We start from the raw sequence: 21529 nt of genomic DNA on the forward strand, positions 1-21529 counted from the left end.
GATTGGACCCATGCCCCTGCAGTGGAAGCTCAGAGTCGTAACCACTGGACCACTGAGGAAGTCCCTACTAACAGTCTTTTTTTAGCAGCTATGATTGTGTTTTATGGAAAGCCTCATCTTAGCTTATGCTCTATATACTTGGAGGGAGGGCTTGGTTTCTCATTTGTTTTGTATATTTTTTAAAAAACTAGACAGGGAAGAGAGGAGACAATTAAAAGGAGGATGAGTGTTTTTAATAAGCATTTGACAAATTCAACATCCATTCATAATAAAACTGTCAGAAAAAAATAGAAGTGGAAGGGAACTTCCTCAACTTGATAAAGAATATCTACAACCCCTGCTCCCCATATGCTGCTGCTGCTGCTGCTGCTAAGTCGCTTCAGTCATGTCTGACTCTTTGCGACCCCGAAGATGGAAGCCCACCAGGCTTCCCCGTCCCTGGGATTCTCCAGGCAAGAACACTGGAGTGGGTTGCCATTTCCTTCTCCAATGCATGAAAGTGAAAGTGAAGTTGCTCAGTCGAGTCCGACTCTTAGCGACCCCATGGATTGCAGCCTACCAGGCTCCTCCGTCCATGGGATTTTCCAGGCAAGAGTACTAGAGTGGGGTGCCATTGCCTTCTCCAACCCCCCATATAGTTAACAGTACATATAATGGTGAATGATTGTATGCTTTCCCCCTAAAATTGGGAACAAGCCAAGTGTGCCTGCTTTCACTGCTGTTACTCAACGTAGTTCTGGGTCTTCCAGCTGATGCAATAAAGCAAGAAAAGAAAATACATTTGGATGAGAAAAGAAGCAAAACCAGCCTTTCCATGTAGACAAGATGCTTGTCTATATAGAAAGCCCAAGGAACCTACAAAAAATCTCCTAAACCTGCTAAGAGAATTTAGCAAGTCCCAGTACACAAGATAAATATACAAAAATAAATTGTATTTCTGTATATTAGCAACAACATTTGGTTGTTGTTTAGTCGCTAAGTTGTATCTGACTTTTTCTAACCCCAAGGACTGCAGCATGCCAGGCTTCACTATCTCCCTGAGTTTGCTCAGACTCATCTCCATTGAGGTGGTGATGCTATCTAACCATCTCATCCTCTGCTGCCCCCTTCTCCTTTTGCCTTCAATCTTTCCCAGCCCCAGGGTCTTTTCCAGTGAGTTGCCTCTTCACATCAGATGGCCAAAGTATTGGAGCTTCCACTTCAGCATCAGTCCTTCCAATGAATATTTAGGGTTGATGTCCTTTAGGATTGACTGGTTTGATCTCCTTGCAGTTCAAGGGATTCCCAAGAGTCTTCTCCAGCACCACAGTTCAAAACATCAATTATTCGGTGCTCAGCTTTCTTCAGTATATTAAGAACAACATGTGGACACCAAAATAATTTGCACTTGCCCCAAAATAAGGAGAAATTCTTGGAAGTAAATCTACCAAACGTGTATAGGACTTCTATGCTGAAAATTATGTGATTATACAATGGCAATGAAAGAAATAAAAGATCTAAATGAATTGAACCATATGCCATGTTTATGGATTGGGTGACTCCACATGATAATACTGATACCAGTTTTCTTCAAAATCAATATACAGGTTTAATGCAATTTCTATCAAAATTCCAGCAAAGTTTTTTCTGTTGAATATACACAAGATTAGTCTAGAGTTTATATGGAAAGGCAAAGGAAGCAGAATAAACATTTTTTTTTTAAGAAGAGTAAGGTAGATTGAGTCAGTCTACTCAATTTCAAGACATATAGTAATCAAGTCTAGTGGTTTTGGCAGAGAGAGAGACAAATAGATCAATGGAACAGCATCAGTTCAGTTCAGTTCAGTTGCTCAGTCAGGTCCGACTTTTTGCGACCCCATGAATCACAGCACGCCAGGCCTCCCTGTCCATCACCAGTAACTCCCGGAGTTCACTCAAACTCATGTCCATCGAGTCAGTGATGCCATCCAGCCATCTCATTCTCTGTCATCCCCTTCTCCTCCTGCCCCCAATCCCTCCTGGCATCAGAGTTTTTTCCAGTGAGTCAACCCTTCGCATGAGGTGGCCAAAGTATTGGAGTTTCAGCTTTAGCATCAGTCCTTCCAATGAACACCCAGGATTGATCTCCTTTAGGATGGACTGGTTGGATCTCCTTGCAGTCCAAGGGATTCTCAAGAGTCTTCTCCAGCACCACAGTTCAAAAGCATCAATTCTTCAGCGCTCAGCTTTCTTCACAGTCCAACACTCACATCCATACATGACCACGGGAAAAACTATAGCCTTGACCAGACGGACCTTTGTTGGCAAAGTAATGTCTCTGCTTTTTAATATGCTGTCTAGGTTGGTCATAACTTTCCTTCCAAGGAGTAAGCGTTTTTTAATTTCATAGAGAGCCCAGAAATAAACCCCAATAAATATACCTAACTGATTCTTTACAAAAGTGCAAAAGAAAATCAGTGTAAGGAATGATAGCCTTTTCAACAAATGAGTAACTGGACATTTATAAACCAACAGACAACCCCCCCACCTCAAATGTTAGCACAGGGAGCCCTACGCAATATTCTGTGATAATCTATATGAGAAAAGGATCTAAAAAAGAGTAAATGTATGCACCGGTGTAACTGAACCAGTTTGCTGTACGCCCGAAACCAGCACAACATAGTAAATCAACTAGGCTCCAATAAAATTAAAATTTAAAACCGTGTCTCACACCTCATGCAAAAGTTAACTCAAAGCAGATTATGGTTTTAAATGTAAGACATACATTTATAAAACTTTCAGAAAAATAGAAAATCTTTAGGGTCTAAGAGTATACAAAGAGTTTTTAGAATAGACGCCAAGGCATAATCCCTTAAAGAAAGAGTTGATAGGTTGGACTTCATAAAAAAATAACTTTTGCTTTGTAAAGACCTTGTTTGAAAAGACAAGCTATAGACTGGGAGAAAATATTTGTAAGCCACATATCTGACAAAGGAGTAGTAAAGAGTTCTCAAAGCTCAACAGTGAAAAACAACCAATCCAAATAGAAAATGGGGAAATGTTTCACTGAGGAGGATCTGAAGTTGGCAGATAAACAGATGAAAAGATGATGTTCAGCATCATTAGACATTTAGGGAAATGTAAATTGAAACCACAGTGGCTATCTAAATAATACCTATCAGATTGTCTTAAACTTTTAAAACAGTGACAACACCAAAAAGCTAGTGAGGATGCAGGAAACCAGTGTCATTCATATGCTTCTGGGGGGATTATGAAACAGGACAATCACTTGGGAAACTAGTTTGGCAGTTTCTTCTGAAACTAAGCCATCATCTAATCCAGCTGTCGCACTCCTGGGCATTTACCCCAGAGAAATGAAAGCTTAGGTTCATGCAGATACTACCTGCACATGAATGTCCATTGAAGCTTTATGTATAACAGTTCCAAACTGAGGATGGCTCGGATGGCCTTTAACAGATGACTAGGACAGAAATGGTATGGACCTAACAGAAGCAGAAGATATTAAGAAGAGGTGGCAGGAATACACAGAAGAACTGTACAAAAAAGATCTTCACGACCAAGATAGTCACGATAATGTGATCACTGACCTAGAGCCAGACATCTTGGAATGTGAAGTCAAGTGGGCCTTAGAAAGCATCACTACGAACAAAGCTAGTGGTGGTGATGGAATTCCAGTTGAGCTATTTCAAGTCTTGAAAGATGATGCTGTGAAAGTGCTGCACTCAATATGCCAGCAGATTTGGAAAACTCAGCAGTGGCCACAGGACTGGAAGAGGTCAGTCTTCATTCCAATCCCAAAGAAAGGCAATACCAAAGAATGCTCAAACTACCGCACAGTTGCACTCATCTCACACGCTAGTAAAGTCATGCTCAAAATTCTCCAAGCCAGGCTTCAGCAGTATGTAAACCGTGAACTCCCAGATGTTCAAGCAGGTTTTAGAAAAGGCAGAGGCACCAGAGATCAAATTGCCAACATCCGCTGGATCATGGAGAAAGCAAGAGAGTTTCAGAAAAACATCTATTTCTGCTTCATTGACTATGCCAAAGCCTTTGACTGTGTGGATCACAATAAACTGTGGAACATTCTGAAAGAGATGGGAATCCCAGACCACCTGACCTGCCTCTTGAGAAACCTGTATGCAGGTCAGGAAGCAACAGTTAGAACCGGTCATGGAACAACAGACTGGTTCCAAATAGGAAAAGGAGTGCGTCAAGGTTGTATATTGTCACCTTGCTTATTTAACTTATATGCAGAGTACATCATGAGGAACGCTGGGCTGGAAGAAGCACAAGCTGGAATCAAGATTGCTGGGAGAAATATCAATAACCTCAGATATGCAGATGACACTACCCTTATGGCAGAAAGTGAAGAGGAACTCAAAAGCCTCTTGATGAAAGTGAAAGAGGAGAGTGAAAAGGTTGGCTTGAAGCTCAACATTCAGAAAACAAAGATCATGGCATCTGGTCCCATCACTTCATGGGAAATAGATGGAAAAACAGTGGAAACAGTGTCAGACTTTGTTTTTTTGGGCTCCAAAATCACTGCAGATGCTGATTGCAGCCATGAAATTAAAAGACGCTTGCTCCTTGGAAGGAAAGTTATGACCAACCTTGATAGTATATTAAAAAGCAGAGACATTACTTTGCCGACCAAGGTCCGTCTAGTCAAGGCAATGGTTTTTCCCGTGGTCATGTATGGATGTGAGAGTTGGACTGTGAAGAAAGCTGATCGCCGAAGAATCGATGCTTTTGAACTGTGGTGTTGGAGAAGACTCTTGAGAGTCCCTTATACTGCAAGGAGATCCAACCAGTCCATTCTAAAGGAGATCAATCCTGGATGTTCATTGGAGGGACTGATGCTAAAGCTGAAACTCCAATACTTTGGCCACCTCATGCGACGAGTTGACTCACTGGAAAAGACTCTGATGCTGGGAAAGGTTGGGGGCGGGAGGAGAAGGGGACGACGGAGAATGAGATGGCTGGATGGCATCACCGACTCTGTGGACATGAGTTTGAGTGTACTCCGGGAGTTGGTGATGGACAGGGAGGCCTGGCGTGCTGTGATTCATGGGGTCGCGGAGAGTCGGACACGACTGAGCGACTGAACTGAACTGAACTGAACTGAACTGAGGCAGTGGTACACCCAAGGCCGTGGAGTACTGCTCTGCAGTGAGAAGGCAGCCAGCTGATCAGTTTCCAGAGGATGATCCTGAACGAAAAGGCCTGAGCCCCACAGGTTGCATACTGTAGGCTTCCATTTCTGTTACATTCTTGAAATTACAAAATTACAGGACTAGAGAACAGATGGATGGTTACCAGTGGCTTAACTGGGATGAGTGTGGGAAGAAAGTGGCTGCATTTATAAAAGGGCGACACACGGTGACAGACACATTCTGTTGCTGAACAGCGTTGGTCGATGTCAGTACATTCACTGATACTGCGTGAAGATGTCACCGTTGGAGGCAGCTGGGCGAAGGGCACACAGGGCTCCCGCTTTTATTTCTTTCTAGGTTTGGATACCTGCCTGTGAATCTACCGTTATCTCATAATTAAGAGGGTTTTTTTGTAAGACTATAGTGTCTCTTTTTCTAGAGTGGATCTACTACACTTTTTAAAAACAATTATTTTTTTGCCACACCCCGAGGCATATGGGATCTTAGTTCCCTGACCAAAGATCGAATCCGTGCCCCCTGCATTGAAAGCGTGGAGTCTTTCCCACTGGACCCTCAGGGAAGTCCCCTCCTGCACTTCTCTTGACTGTTCCTGTCGCACTTCATGGAGTGCTTCACATTCGCCTGTATCCCATATGCCTGGGTGGAGGTGTTTTTGTCTGTTCTGTGAAATTTTTTTGGTAGGAATTTGATTAGAGGAGAAAGAAGGTAAACGCTGGAAGGGAGAAAAGTGGTTTTCTTTCTTTGAAACAGGTTCCTTTAAAGTACTTTTGTGTCTTACATTAAAAAGGAATTTCCTTTCCTGGGAGTTTTACTTCTGGTCTGGTGAGGATCTCGGAGTCAGAGTGGGTCCATGAGCTGTTTTGGGGTCTCTAAGCTGCAGTGACAGGCTCTGAATGGCCTTTCATTTTCTTGTATTTAACAGGCCGACATCCACCCCAGAAATGCCCTAAAAACTTGTTATTGGTGCACACGAGGGCGCCACGTGTTCCCCTGCAGGCCACGTGCATTCCCTTCCCTTCTGTCTCTTCCTCCTGCCCTGGCTGACTCTGACCTCATAATCAAGCTTTCACATAGGTAGTATTTGCCACCCAAAGTTCCAGAATTCTCCAGGTTAGGTGTTCCGTGATGTAAGCTGCACACAGGATGCACATCCATCGTCAAGCTGATTTCTTTTACATGCAAGTTACGGTTTCCAGGAAAAGAGAGTGTGGTTTCTTCATATTATCGAATAGCCAACCGTTCATATCAAGAGATGCTAAGAAACCAAAATCATCAATTATTTTGTTGGAAACCTAAAACCTTAAAAAAAAAAAAAGTAGGGTCATTGACAAGGCACAAGTGTCAGAACTCCCTGGAGTGGATTAAGTGGTTCGTGAAGTGGTTTGGTAGCCCTGTTTATCCAGTTCTAGGTCCCAGCCACACAAAGATGAGTAAGCAGTGACATAGGCAGATAGATTACGTCCACTTATTGACAGTGACAAGGGTGACAGCTGGCCTCCTGGAGTCCTCACCATTGAGGTCCATTCCCCTGTTTCCTGGGGAGGGGCTGCAGCTACTCTCGGTTTTCTGCAGAGGGTGGTACCGAGGTTGGGGGTGGCAGCAGGTTCCTCGACCCATGACTCATGGGGCTCAGTCCCTGGAAGATGCTTGGCAGAAGAAGCCCAGGTGCTATTGCTGGTGGGGGCAGACGGCAGGCAGCGACTCAGGGCTCACAGATGTGTTTAATTTGTGTGAACTGGGGGACAAACCAAGTCCTTGTGAAAACTCGTCTCTAAGCTTTCCAAGCAGAGCTGTGTAACTTTCAGTCCAAAATGATGGTGCCTGGCTTGGGTTCCTGGGGGCCACAGGGAGGAACAGCAGCATCACCCGTCTTGCCGTTTCACTTATATGGGGCGTAGCAGCTTAAAAACAACTTGTTTTCTTAGGTTGGTGAAAACAATCAACACCTACGTTTTGATGTTGGCTCAATGTGAATTTCCATTGATTTAGCAAGTTGTCTTTTACATCAGGTTTTGAAAGTTTCAGATCTGAATTACTAGGTTTCTGACAAAGCTGGAAGGAGCCTTACATTATATATATGTGTATATATATATATCTCCCCTTTTTTTAAACTGGAGTGGGACTTTAGCCTTTTTAGTTTTTTTTGTTTGTTAATTTTAAGGACAAGGAAGGATAACATCATGAAATAAACGCAGTAATGAAAAGTGCGACGTCATCTTTCTTCCTCCCCCTCTCTTGATGCCTCCCGTCTTTGGTGGGAATGACCGAGAGAGGCACGGTTCGGGGGGGGGGTGCTTGCCATGGGCCTCCACGAAGCCAGCCCTGAACTTGTTTGTGGATCTCAGCAGGCTAAGGACGCCCCTCCCTGCTGAGCGGGCGATCAGCTGTGAGCACCGTGAGTTCTCATCTCCCCAGACATCACCCCGAGGCTGCCAGCTGGTGACTGTAATCCCTGCGGTCGAGTGTAGGACGTTAGCGTGATCCTAAGAGGGCATGGATAGAAACAGTTTTTCCCTGTGAGGTGTAGCGTCGCCATCATCACCATTGTCACAGTTACTAAGAATTCATGTGTGCCAGTCCTGTTGCTAAGTTCTTTCCATACATCATCTCATTTAGTGTTTCCTAAACTTGACCCCTGGTGGAATAGCGACCCGCCCAGCACCCAACTCCCCCACCAGAGTTTCCAATTCAGTGGGTCTGTCTGGGTCAAGGCCTGAGAATTTGCGTTTGTCATGAGTTTGCAGGAGATGCTGGCACTGCTGCTCCTCTTCTCTGAGATCTGTGTGAATCTGCCTGAGTATCCCCATTTCGGGGGCTTCCCAGGTGGCACTGCTGGTAAAGAACTCGCCTGCCAGTGCAGGAGGCATAAAAGATGCACGTTCGATCCCTGGGTCGGAGGGATCCGGGGCATGGCAACCCCCTCCAGTGTTCTTGCCTGGAGAATCCCATGGACAGAGGAGCCTGGCGGGCCACAGTCTACAGGGTCCCAAAGAGTCAGACACGATTTTATAATGAGGAAACAGGCACGGAAAGGCCAGGTACTGGACCACAAAGCTCACTGTGACTGACCATGAGCGTCAGTTGACCTACAGTCTTTACTTTTTCAGAGGAAGTAGTGAGTGACTAAGAGAGCCCTAGACAGACGCCCACGGCCGAGGACTGGTGGGTTGTGGCATGTGTGGCGCGGTTTCAGAGTCAGGGATGGAGGAGCAGGAAGTCTGGGGTGATGCCGGCAGGAAAGACCAGCCTTGGACGGTGCTGCCTGGGGGCCTGGCTACTAGGAGGGGAAAATAGTGCTGGAAGGAGAGCCAGGGAAAGGGTGAAAGCGTTAGTTGCTCAGTCGTGTCTGACTCTTTGCTACCCCATGGACTGCAGCCCACCAGGCTCCTCTGTCCATGGAATTCTGCAGGCAAGAACAGTGGAGTGGGTAGCCATTCCCTTCTCCAGGGGATCGTCCGATCCAGAGATCGAACCTGGTCCTTCTGCATTGCAGGCAGATTCTTTACCATCTGAGCCACCAGGGAAGCCCCAGCGCAGTGGAGTGCTTTTGGTGGATCACTTCCTCCCTGCTCCCCATCCATAGTGCCCATGCGCCGTGGCTGTTTTTGTGGGCTTCTGTCCATGCTGTGGCGCTTGGTCTTCTCTTCATGCTCTTCTACCACGTTTCCCAGGAAAGGCAGAGGGAATCATTAAAAAAAATATAGGAGGAAAATAAACAACAGCCTTTTCTCTTTGAGTTTATTTTATGACATTATAAATTTTGGACTCTTGAAATTAAAAAGTAAACTATAGGAAAATCACTCCTGAAGTATAGGAAAGGGAGGGAAGAGTCACATGTAGTGGGAAGGCTTTTTTCAAGGTGGTCACAAACTTGTGAATTCAGATTGGAAGCTTGGAAAACCCGAGGAGAGGCTTGGCAGCACAGAAAGCTGGAAAGCAAGGTTGCGGATCAGTGGCCCCCCTGGCCAAATTCCACTGACATGTTTTGTTTGGCTCCCGTAGTATTTGAAAAATAGTCAAATCAGTCTCAGACGTAGGAGTTTTCATAATAAAACCCTTGGTGTCCAGCTTTGTTTTTGAGGAGTGGGGAGCGCTGTTGTCCGGTCTGTGGCTGGTTGGTGGTGGACCTTGTGAAGGCACTTGACTCCTGATCACAGCCTGCCCTGGTCTAGAAGGTTCTGGATTCATCCAGGAAGGAGCACCACTCACCAGCAGGGTGACTTGGAGGCTTGCGCTCACTGGACCCTTCCTTCTCACCTGCCCCGGCAGCCTGTGTGTGTGAGAGCACAGTGTAACCATGGAGCACAGTGGAGTCCTAGCAACCCCGACCCAGGAACTGAACCCCATCTCCTGTGCTGAAGGCAGATTCTTTACTGCCTGAGCTGCTGAGGAGAGGTGCTTGGTGACAATCTGTGTACCGGTAAGGGAAGTTCCCTTTGGCCTTCTTCTCAGACGGTGCTGGCTGCTACTTTCCTTTAAAATTGTTTCCAAAATGGATTTTAAAAAAATGTGTGTTCTAAAATTATGATTATTTTATAAAGTCCTCACAGTGCAAGTGGTGCTTTCCAGGGCATATCTGGCTACAGCTGGGGCACTTCTGGGTGTTTTATGGCAAATTATTCTCAGATTACGCTTTAATGCAGGGAGGCCTGCCAGTTGTCTGAGCTCCCTGGGTCATGTAGAAAACCCCTGGACTTGATACAGAACAGCCGCTTGGCTCAGTTGTTCCAAAAAAGGAGTGTTTTGGGGGCTGAAGCAGCAGGAAAAAGGTTTTTGTTGTTAGTGGAAATTTGGGGGGGGGAACGTTAAACGACTCTTTCCTGGCCATTAAAAGGTGATTGAATTTTGGTATTAGCAAATTGTGGAAATCTCGAAAGAAGTACTGGAGAAGGAAATGGCAACCCACTCCAGTGTTCTTGCCTGGAGAATTCCATGGACAGAGGAGCCTGGTGGACTACAGTCCATGGGGTCACAAAGAGTCAGACACGACTGAGCGACTAAACCACCATGGAAGCAGCACTGTGAATGGGAGTTTGTTAAGTGCGCCCTAGTAATACCCACAGTGTGTTCTGAGGAGGAGGGTGTTCTCCAGGGCCGGGGCTGCACAGAACTCCGATGACCTCTGTGTCCTGGAGCCTCAGCCCAGGCGGGACTGGGTCAGGGGGCTGACCCCGGGGCCTCCCTCCCCTCCAACCCCTGGGGCCCCTGCTGAGATCAGCCACAAAAGGGTCAATTGTCTGAGCTTCCCTTTGTCTCAGAGGCTCTAGGGGCCTCTCCAGATGCCAGAGTGTGTGTCTGTGTGTGTGTGTGTGTGTGTGTGTGTGAGGGTGTGTGCATGGCTGTAGAAATGTGTGTCTATGTGTATATGTACTGGTGCATGCAAATATTAGGCTTCCCAGGTGGCTCAGTGGTAAAGAACCTGCTTGCCAATGCAGGAGACTCCGGTTCGATCCCTGGGTCAGAAAGATCCCCTGGAGAAAAGAATGGCTACCACTCCAGTATTCTTGCCTGGAGAATCCCATGCATGGAGGAATCTGGCGGGCTGTAGTCCATGGTGTCACAAAGAATCGGACACGATTAAGCAACTAGCAATTTAATTTCACTTTCACTTTACACAACTAACTGGCCTTGTTTGCCTGCTCCACATGGGGGTTTCATGGCAAGGCCCACAGAACTTTCTACATTGTTCCAGCACCTTCTCAGGACTGCTTAATCAGATGCAGTGCATTCTATGTGGCATTTAGTCCAGGTTTCCAGAAGGACTGTGCAATGGCCTGTTCTCACCCGCCCCCCCATCAGTAGCTCTGGGACCTTCATACAGGCTCCAGTCATCCTCTTTCCTAGTGCATCTTTTTAAAAAGTATTTATTGATTTGGTTATGCTGAGCTTAATTGCAGCCTGTGGGATCAAGTTCCCTGACCAGGGATCGAACCTGGGCCCCCTGCATTGGGAGCACGAATCTTAGCCACTGGACCACCAGAGGAGTCCCTGAGTGCATCTTTAAAGACCTGTGGGATTCTGTGGCTGGTCTGTGTGGTTCCAAGATTCACTGTTTCTTTCTTAACAAAAGTGTACTTTGAAATGACTGTAGGGACTTCCCTGGTAGTCCAGTGGTTAAGACTCCATGTTTCCAATGCAGGGAGGGCAAGGTCTGAACCCTGGTTTTGGGAACTAAGATCCTGCATGTTAGGTGGCATGGCCAAAAAGAAGAGAATGTATTTACATATAACTGAATCACTCTGCTGTACAGCAGAACTTAACGTTGGAAATCAACTAGACTTCAATAAAGTAAATTTTAAAAAGAATATAAATATATATAAAAAAGACTGTAAACCATATTTGATTCAGAAGCCAGGAAAAGACTAATAAAAATGGTAAATCAAAATTCACCACCATGAAGGATTTATCTCCCAGCCCCTTTTAACCAGCACAACTGTCATGTAAGAACTTTTTCAGCAGCATTTTTATTCTTGTCCCTCCTCAGTCCTATTTCTTCTCCCTCCTCTAGATAGGGCTTATCTTTTAACTGTGGAAAAGCTAACGATTAAACAGTACTCCAAAGCTTATCAAAATATTCAGGCAGTCACATTGTCCTATCATTAGCCTAACTAGAAGCCAGAACTTTTTCACCCCAGGAAATGTGAAGCTACCCAGCATGTGAAGTTGGTAACTGGCTCATCCTGACCTTTTGGGGGCTGCAGTTTCTACTTTTATTTTGTTCCCCAGATACGTTCTTCCTTGTTCTTTAAATTCTTGATGGTCCTTCGGGCGTCTTCCTCTTCTGTTTGTTAAAATCTCAAAGAAGATGCCCTCCTGGCTGAGGTGAGATAGATAATTGAGTCCATTCTGGTGAGGGGTGTATGAACTCAATGTGTTATGTCTTCACTTTTAATTATGCTTTTGGTAACATGAAGCCTCACTGTCACTGGTTCCATATTTCCAGGGCAATCAGTGATAACAGTTAGCTGAACGATTCTGGAGCTGAGCAATTCCCAGAGTAGGTAGGGGATTCTGCAGTAACCAGAGCTGGTTAGAAGCACTGGGCTTTCATAGCCCTAAAATTTCTCCCGACTCTTCCTCTTCTTGGCTCTTCCCCACCCCATCCACCCTCCCACTGCACCAGGTACCCTCCTGTCATCTTGTAGCACCCAAGAGAGCACCCCAAAAGTCACCTCCCCACCCCTACTTCTGTGAGAGCTGACATCAAGGGAACTGTCAGTGATGTGTTTGGGGATGTTAAGGTCCAGCTTAGGCAGACTTTTTTTTTTTTTTTTGCCGGAAATGATATTATAGCTGGTGCTTTGGTTTTTAACTGCCATTGGGATTCGTAGTCATGTAGTAATGCAGCCGTAAGTGGGTGAATGAGACTCCCATAGGCATGATTAGGGCTGAGCACTGTGTATTTTACATGATGGAATGGGAATGCTCAGATGCTCAGTTGTGTCCGACTCTTTGCAATCCCGTGGACTGTAGCTTGCTTGGCTTCTCGGTCTGTGGGATTTTCCAGGCAAGAATACTGCAGTGGGTTGCCATTTCCTTCTCAGGGGATCTTCCCGACCCAGGGATCGAACCTGCATCTTTTGTGGCTCCTGCCTTGGCAGGCAGATTCTTTATCACTAGGGCCACCTGGGAAGCCATGATGAAATACAAAGTTGCAAAAACTAAAGTTGAAAAAAACTTATGAAATGTGATGACATTTTCACCCAGGGAGTATTGCCTATAAATAGTGGTATTGCTTATTTATAGAGTTTTCCCCACCCATCCCTGGTAGTTCAGACGATAAAGAGTCTGGCTACAATACAGGAAATCAGGGTTCGATCCCTGGGTCAGGAAGATCCCCTGGAGAAGGAAATGGCAACCCACTCCAGTATTCTTGCCTGAAAAATCCCATGGAAGAGCCTGGCGGGCTACAGTCCAGGGGGTTGCAAGAGTCAGACACGACTGAGCGACCAAGCCATCCGTCAGTAGGCATGTGCGTGGGCATATACCCAGAGAGAAACACATAGAAAAGCTGCTTTGTCCTTATGTTAACCCGGTGACAACGTTGTTAAGTGGCCCATTTTGCAGCTGTGAACGTCAAGGCTCTGAGAGTTGAAATCCCTTGCTGTGAACTGGTTGAGACCCACGCCGTACGATTCAACCCCTAGCGGTGCCTGAGAGGTTCCCCTGGCACCCCCAAAAGGTAGGGAGGAAATCACCGTGTCACCTTGAATCTCCGCTTGTGGTTGTGCCTGGCATCGTGCACACTTTCTCTTGATGTCACGTGTGTATCACAGGTGCGATTTCCTTGCGGTCTTCAGAGCTGCCGTGCTGACCTTGAACTGACAGGCTAAGTGTGAAGTCTGTGCTGATCCCCTCCCCAAGGAGGCCCTGGCCCAGGTGGTCACCCCCCTGGGGTGGGGGCAGCCAGGGGAACCTTCCAGGACCCAGGCTTGGCCATGCTTTCCCAATGTGAACCTCAGAATCAGCTGCACTCTGCCATCCCATCCTTTCATGGCTTTGTCTCAGAGCTGAAAGAACCCTGTTTTGCTCTTGAAAACAGACAGTAGAATGGTGGATGCCAGAGGCTGCAGGGTGGGGGTGAGTGGGAAAATGCTGGTCAAAGGGGACAGACTTGCAGTTCTAAGATGAGTAAGTTCTGAGCATCTCATGTACAGTGGGGTGACTGTAGTTAACAATACTGTATTGTACAGTTGAAAGTGGCTAAGAGAGCAGATATTAAGTGTTTTCACCGAAAAAAGAAATAAAAAGTAACTGAGGAAATGAATATATTAATTAAAGTGATAATGTACAGTAACCATTTTGCAGTGTATATATATATTTAAAGTCATCAATTTACAGAGATACACTTTTACTTGTCAATTACACCTCGTAGAAAACAAACATTGAAACATTTTTAAAAAGGGGGAAAAAAAAAAAGAGCCCTGTCTAGAAGTCTTTGCTGATAAGAGATACCTCTGTCTAATCCACAGTGGAATATTGTAGCTTCCTTAAGATCCTTTCAAAACACAATTATTCTTTTAAGAACTAAGTTGAAACTAAAGATCAATCATTAAAATGTGTTATTAAAACTAACGAAAGTACAAGTGAGATATCAATGGGCTGTCTATAAAATAAAATTGTTTTATTTTCAGTTTTGTAGCACAAAACACTGATTAAGAAGCAATCCACATCATTACTGAGTTTCATTTTTTGGTTTTTGCCTGATTCATATGTCCCTTGAGTGACAGCTCTTAAATGTCTGGGCCTGGGAGTCAGAAGTTGTTATTTGGTTTCTCTTGTTCATTGCTTATGTTTGTTCTTGTCAGAACGGCCCCCTCCTAATGATGTGACGAATGCTCATGCATATTATCTTAAAATGAGTACATGCTTGTATTTGTATTTTTGTTTTCAACATTGCCAAGGTGCTATGGAAAGTTAAAGTTAACATAAGATTAGAAAAAATAAAATCATTCAAAAATAGCAGCAACAAAAACATGTTATTATGAAGCATTAGCAGGAGGGTGTTTTAAGAAATTTTTTTTTTATTATTATTTTTCATTGGAGGCTAATTATTTTACAATATTATATTGGTTGGTTTTGCCATACATTGACATGAATCCACCCCGGGTGTACATGAGTTCCCCCTCCTGAACTCCCCTCCCACCTCCCTCCTTCCTTTATCCTCCCTCTGGGTCATCCCCACACACCAGCCCCGAGCATCCTGTAACATGCATCGACCCTGAACTGGTGATTCGTTTCACATATGACAACATACATGTTTCAATGCCATTCTCCCAAATCATCCCACCCTCACCCTCTCCCACAGAGTCCAAAAGTCTGTTCTATACATCTGTGTCTCTTTTGCTGTCTCGTATACAGGGTTATCATTTGCATCTTTCTAAATTCCATGTATATGCGTTAGTATACTGTACTGGTGTTCTTCTTTCTGGCTTACTTCACTCTGTATAATAGACTCCAGTTTCATCCACCTCATTAGAACTGATTCAGATGCATCCTTTTTAATGGCTGAGTAAGATCAATCCTGGGTGTTCATTGGAAGGACTGACGCTAAAGCTGAAACTCCAATACTTTGGCCACCTCATGCGACGAGTTGACTCACTGGAAAAGACTCTGATGCTGGGAAAGGTTGGGGGCGGGAGGAGACGGGGATGACAGAGAATGAGATGGCTGGATGGCATCACCGACTCTGTGGACATGAGTTTGAGTGAACTCCGGGAGTTGGTGATGGACAGGGAGGCCTGGTGTGCTGTGATTCATGGGGTCACGGAGAGTCGGACACGACTGAGCGACTGAACTGAACTGAACTGAATACTCCATTGTGTATATGTACCAAAGCTTTCTCATCCATTCGTCTGCAGATGGACATCTAGGTTGCTTCCATGTCCTGGCTATTATAAACAGTGCTGCAATGAACATTGGAGTACATGTGTCTCTTTCAATTCTGGTTTCCTCGGTGTGTATGCCCAGGAGTGTGATTGCTGGATCATATGGCAGTTCTATTTCCAGTTTTCTGAGGAATCGCCACACTGTTCTCCATAGTGGTTGTACTAGTTTGCATTCCCACCAACAGTGTAAGAGGGTTCCCTTCTCTCCACACCCTCTCCAGCATTTATTGCATGTAGGCTTTTGGATAGCGGCCATTCTGAGTGGTGTGAAATGGTATCTCATTGTGGTTTTGATTTGCATTTCTCTGATTATGAGAGATGTTGAGCATTTTTTCATGTGTTTGTTGTAAAAATTGGCCATGTTAAGTTAGTTTTCTTGTGAATTCAGCATATGCTTGGTATTATTTAATATGTATTCCTCTCTTTTTTTAATTGCAGCTCGGGCTGACGATTGCCATTCGCTATAGCCACAGGTAGGTAACCTTGCATCTTTTTCTTTTACAGAGTATCCTTCTTGATTTACAGCTTTTGGTTTGCTTGGGACTGCATGTTTCTGAGCTTAATTTTGTTGGCTGCTTTACCCACAATGTCAGTAGCATAGCAATTAGATGAAGTTGATCTTGTTGCTGATTGGTGAGAGTTTATCACTATTTGGAGGAGTAAGATTTTTATGTAAAAGTGGTGGTAGATAGGTCATTTCTTTCAAAACCAAAAATGTAACGTGCTAGGGCCGGAACACAGAGGTGACTTCTCGTAGTGGACTCTAAGGGTGAGAACTGGAGACAGGGGTGTCCTGCCTGAGAGATGAGGCCAGAAAGCCAGGTGAGGGCCTGTTAATGAAGTCCTTGCCCTCTCAGTGCAGAGCTCTCTGTCTGACTCCTGCCTTGGGTCCATCTGAGAGTGAATCAAAGTCCCTCTTTTGTTTTGCAATTTCTGCCTTTGTCTCAGCTTGCATCATGTTTATCAGAAACATTTGTTTCTTGTACTTGTATTAACCTTTCCCCTCTGCATGCATCAAACTGTATTAAGATGCTGAATTAATTAAGGCACAGCCTGACGGAGAGGCAATAAGCACATCCCTGTTGCTACTCACATGACAGGCCAGTCAGCTGAGACCAGTTGTTGGGCACGGAACAGTGACTTTATTCAGAAAGTCAGCAGACTGCCACAATGGTGGACTGGTGTCTCGAAGAATGGATTACCCTGGTTAGAATTGAGTCTCCTTGAATGCTAAAAAGAGCCGGGGGCTGGAGGGTGGTGCGGCCGGTGTTTACAAGCCGCTTGGTGCTGGAATCCTTTGTTCTTGCAGCTGTCCATGTAGGTCAGGGCACAATGTTCCTGTAAACCTCCAACAAGACAAATGGTTATTCTCTGTTCTGCAATGTTTTATCTCTATAGGAATGGAAAAGTGTTACACCTTTAAAGGTCAGAGCCTTAAAAGCTGGCTACCCTGTATATTTCAGGCTATAAGCAGCATTCCTTTAATGATTAACTTGTAGCAAAAGCAGCAAGGCACAAAAGTTAAAGAGGCAGATCCAATATGGAGTCGGATTTGCTCTTCCTGATCACATCTTCATGGGGCTGGAGGTTAAGGCTGCACAACCTGACTCTTGTCCCATTGCCTCTGTCCTGTCTCTGGGGCCAGTGGGCGCAGAAAGGACCAGCCTTCCCTCCCAGATGCCTGCAGGTCTCCGTGTTGCCTGGTGATGTCTCTTCTGCTCCCCCGGCCACCTGGCTCTGTCACCCACCTGGCTCTGTCACCCACCTGTGTCCTCTGGAGGTGGAGGGTGATGAAGGGAGTGGGTTTCTGGTTGAATGCTTTCTTTAAAAATCCTACTAGCTTATTTAGAGTACGTGACACTTCTATCCTTTTGTTGATCCCTTTGTTTATGTGTGTAAATTATATCTAAGATAGATTTTGCCATTTTATTTATATATTTATTTACTTATTGAAGTGTGCTTAATTTACAGTGTTAGTTTCAAGTGTACAGCAAATTGACTCAGTTATATATACATATGTTTATATATTTCTTTTTCAGATTCTTTTCCACTATAGGTTTTTACAAGATACTGATATACTTCCTTGTGCTATACAGTAGGACCTTGTTGGTGATCTATTTTATGTATAGTAGTTTGTATCTGCCAATCTCACATTCTTAATTTATCCCTCCCCTGCTTTGGTAACCATAAGTTTGTTTTCTATGTTTGAGTCTATTTCTATTTTGCAAATAAATTTTTTTTTTTTGTATGGGAGTACAAATATCTCTTTTAAACTTTGCTTTCGATTCTTTTGGGTGGAATTGGTGGGTCATATGGTAATTTTATTTTTAGACTGTTGAAGAGCTGCTATACTGTTTTCCTGTTTATTTTTAAATTTTTTTTCATTTTTTGTTTTTATCTTTTTAATTGAAGTGTAGTTGCTGTACAATATTATGTAAGTTACAGGTGTACAAAATAGTGATTCATAATTTTTAAAGGTTATACTCCATTTATAGTTATTATAAAATATTGGCTATATTCCTTGTATAATATATCCTTGTAGTTTATCTTATTTTCAGTTTAATTTTTATTTTATTTTATATAACAATGTCATGTTAGTTTCCAGAGTACAGCAAAGTGATCCAGCTATACGTACACATATATTCATGGGGTTGTAACTTGTGTCTGTACAGTTCCTGGTCACTTCAAGAGCTCATAGTTGCTATTGAGAAATGATTTCCATTTCTCTTGTTGCATTTGCACAGAACCCAGATGACAGAATTGAGGTTTTCCTTGGTCTTTCTTGTGTGGAAAGGGATATTTTGGGAAACAAGGTTTGGGACTTTAGGTTCTAATCACCAGGTCTCTTTTCAGAATTCGAACAGGAGAGCCATATGGGGGCTTCCCACGTGGTTCGTGGTAAAGAAGACACCTGCCAATGCGGGAGACATGGGTTTGATCCCGGGGTCGAGAAGATCTCCCTGGAGTGGGGAATGGCAACCGACTCTAGTATTCTTGTCTGAAAAATGCCATGGACAGAGGAGCCTGGCAGGCTACAGTCCTTGGGGTCCCAAAGAGTTGGACACGACTGAGAGGCTGATCACATACAAACACAGCAGGAGAGCCAGGCCAAGCGAGGCGGAAGAGATGCCCTAGCAGACAACCTCAGTGGATGGAGGGGAGAGAGAACGGGGAGAGGAGGGAGAGAGAACGGGGAGAGGAGGCAGAGTTCTCAGAGGCTGCTTTTGGGAGGATGTCCTCAGTATGAAGAGCAACAGGCTAGGGGGCTGTAGAGGATTTGAGTATGGGAGGGGAAGGGCCCTCTAAGATCCGAAAACCCTGTGAGCGGGCAGAACCTGCAGGCTGCTGCAGACACATGGGGGCAGAGCTGCCTGGAGCCAGAGGGGCTCTTGTGTAGCGGGAAAGGGGCTTCAGGCTCAGAGGATGCTGGTTTTGTTTCCATGCATCTGCACTGGTGCCTCGGCTCTCTTGTTAATAATGCCACGCACAGTGTTCAGAGTTAGGACCCCTCAACCCTACCCCCAGCTCTACACTCATACACTCACACCTTAGCTGTCCCCACTTCTGCCCCAGGCATCCTTCAACTCCAAACTCCTGCTACACCTGTTACTCCAGACCTGTGTGTGTGGTAGAGGAGTGTGAGCCTCTCCCTGCGTGTGTGTGTGTGTGTGCGTGTTTCAGAGAGAGATGTGTAGGACAGAGGACTGAAGAGCTGGGAGAGTGGAAAGTGACATCATCATATTCCTGCCGTATAGATGTACCGAGCAAGGAAGAGCATCAGCTGTGACCGACCATGCCTTGGACAGCAGATCATTTCATTTATTGTCATGGCATTTTAGTTTATTTGTGTAAAGTCATGTCATTTTCACAGAGTGGAAAATTGTGTCTTGCTGTTCATTCCCCACTGTTTGGCTTGAGGTTTTTCGGGTGGAATCCACACAGTGGTGACAGCTGGGTAACCCCCAGAAGTGCCCTTTGCAGATAACAGCTCAGGGGCCCCGCCACCCACACAGTGGGGAAATTGTTCCCCACTGTGTGGGTGTTTTGTTTTTTCTTTTTCTACAAGATTGTAAGAGAGTTTAGATGTTCTTCCTGCCTGTCACAAGGCAGCAACCTTCGGACGCCCGCCCCCTCGTGACGGGAACCCCTGGGCCAAGGTGAACGGGCTCAAGAGGGATCCCCTCACCTTTGGCTCTCGTTCTCTGATGCGATGGAGAGGTCACGTGTGCCAACAGCAGGAAAGTTTTGCACGTGGCACTCATGACCGTATTTCTAAGAAAGGCTCGTGAAAACATGGTATGAGAGCAGCAAAGTGACCCCTGACAGAATTGTTTTGTTTTGTTTTAAGTTTTGTCGTTTTTAAATAAATGAGGAAGGGTGGCTGGATCTAGAGATGATCATGCAAAGTGAAGTCAGTCAGACAAAGAAACACCGTATGATATCACTTCTTTGTGGACTCTACAATATGATACAAAGGCACCTATTTACAAAACAGAAGCAGACTCACAGACTTAGAGAACAGGCTTGTGGTTTCCAAAGGGACGAGGGGGTAAGGGAAGGATAAAGTAGGAGCTTGGGGTCAACAAAGGCAGACTGCTGTGCATAAAATAGATAAACAACAAGCTTCTACTGACAGCACAGGAAAGCTGTATTCAATATCCGGTGATAAACGATAATAGAAAGGAATATGAAGAAGAATATATTCGTATATATACACACATATATACGAATTGCTTTGCCATGCATCAGAAACCGCCACAACATTGTAAATCAACGACTACTTCAATATAAAGAAATAAATAAGGAAGGAAGGGAAGTTTTCACTTGTCTTGTTTTAGTTAAATGGAAAGCCACAGAGTTTTGACTTTTAGATGAAGACTAAAAGTGTATCATAGGGCTTCCCTGGTGTCTCAGTGGTAAAGAATCCTCCTGCAATGCAGGAGACACAGGTTCCACCCCTGGGTCAGGAAGATCCCCTGGAGAAGGAAATGACAACCCACTCCTGTATCCTTGCCTGGGAAATCCCACGGGCAGAGGAGCCTGGCGGACCTACAGTCTGTGGGGGTCACAAAGAGGCAAACACAACTTAGACACTAAACCACTACCGAAGGTGTATCATTTTCACGGCTGACTTCTTTCTGTCAGTTTCTTTGCTAGAATCAATACCCCATCTAGGCCTGTGCTCTAAGCCTAATCTTAGAGTTGAAGGTTCAGTTCAGTTCAGTTCAGTCGCTCAGTCGTGTCTGACTCTTTGTGACCCCATGAATCGCAGCACGCCAGGCCTCCCTGTCCATCACCAACTTCTGGAGTTCACCCAAACTTATGTGTATCGAGTCGGTGATGCCATTCAGCCATCTCATCCTCTGTCGTCCCCTTCTCTTCCTGCCCCCAATCCCTCCCAGCATAAGGGTCTTTTCCAGTGAGTCAACTCTTTGCATGAGGTGGCCAAAGAGTTGAAGGTACCACCCCCCTAAAAGGCTTTGAGATCCCCTGAGGGCTGGCAAGGGCAGGGAGAATGGGAGACTTGATTGTGATTAGTCCCATGGAAGTGGGCGAGTTGACAGCTCGATCAGTTCAGAGCTGGACTAAGGTGGGCGTGGCCTCTCACAGAAAAGGCAGACCCCCTGATTATAGGTTATTCTGAGACTACCTTCAGGTATTGGTTTTGAATGAGCCCACGGGGAAGTGGGCCAAGCAGGAAGTGAAGGAGTCGTGTACTTTTGTGTTCTGATTTAGATTAGAAGAGTTTGAAGTTCACAGATGAAGCAGAATGGTTATTGAATGGACAGCCTGCATCCCTGAATAGATGAAATTGTCATCTTGAGATGCAAAGGGAGGAGAAGACCGAAGCAGGGCCATCAGGCCCACTGGACATTGATTTCAAACACCTAGCGACTCCCATCTGGAGCTGGTTTGATCTCATGGAGACGCTTATTCTCCACATTCTGTGAAAATAAACAGAGATGCCTTTCTGGCCCTTTTTCCCCT

General features: G+C 45.1%; 1 protein-coding gene across 2 annotated transcripts in view; it reads left to right on the forward strand.

Annotated features, from left to right (window-relative positions):
- Nucleotides 1–21529, forward strand: part of ACOXL (acyl-CoA oxidase like) — a 354770-nt gene that overhangs the window by 87765 nt on the left and 245476 nt on the right. For both annotated transcript variants that reach the window (XM_088841686.1, XM_088841687.1), the window contains exon 10: nt 15980–16014. In XM_088841686.1, the coding sequence (XP_088697812.1) occupies nt 15980–16014 (35 nt within the window). The remainder of the gene's footprint in view (nt 1–15979; nt 16015–21529) is intronic.

This window comes from Moschus berezovskii, chromosome 11 (genome assembly GCF_049115385.1).
Source record: "Moschus berezovskii isolate FMDL1 chromosome 11, NW_MosBer_1.0, whole genome shotgun sequence".
NCBI classification, from domain to species: domain Eukaryota; kingdom Metazoa; phylum Chordata; class Mammalia; order Artiodactyla; family Moschidae; genus Moschus; species Moschus berezovskii.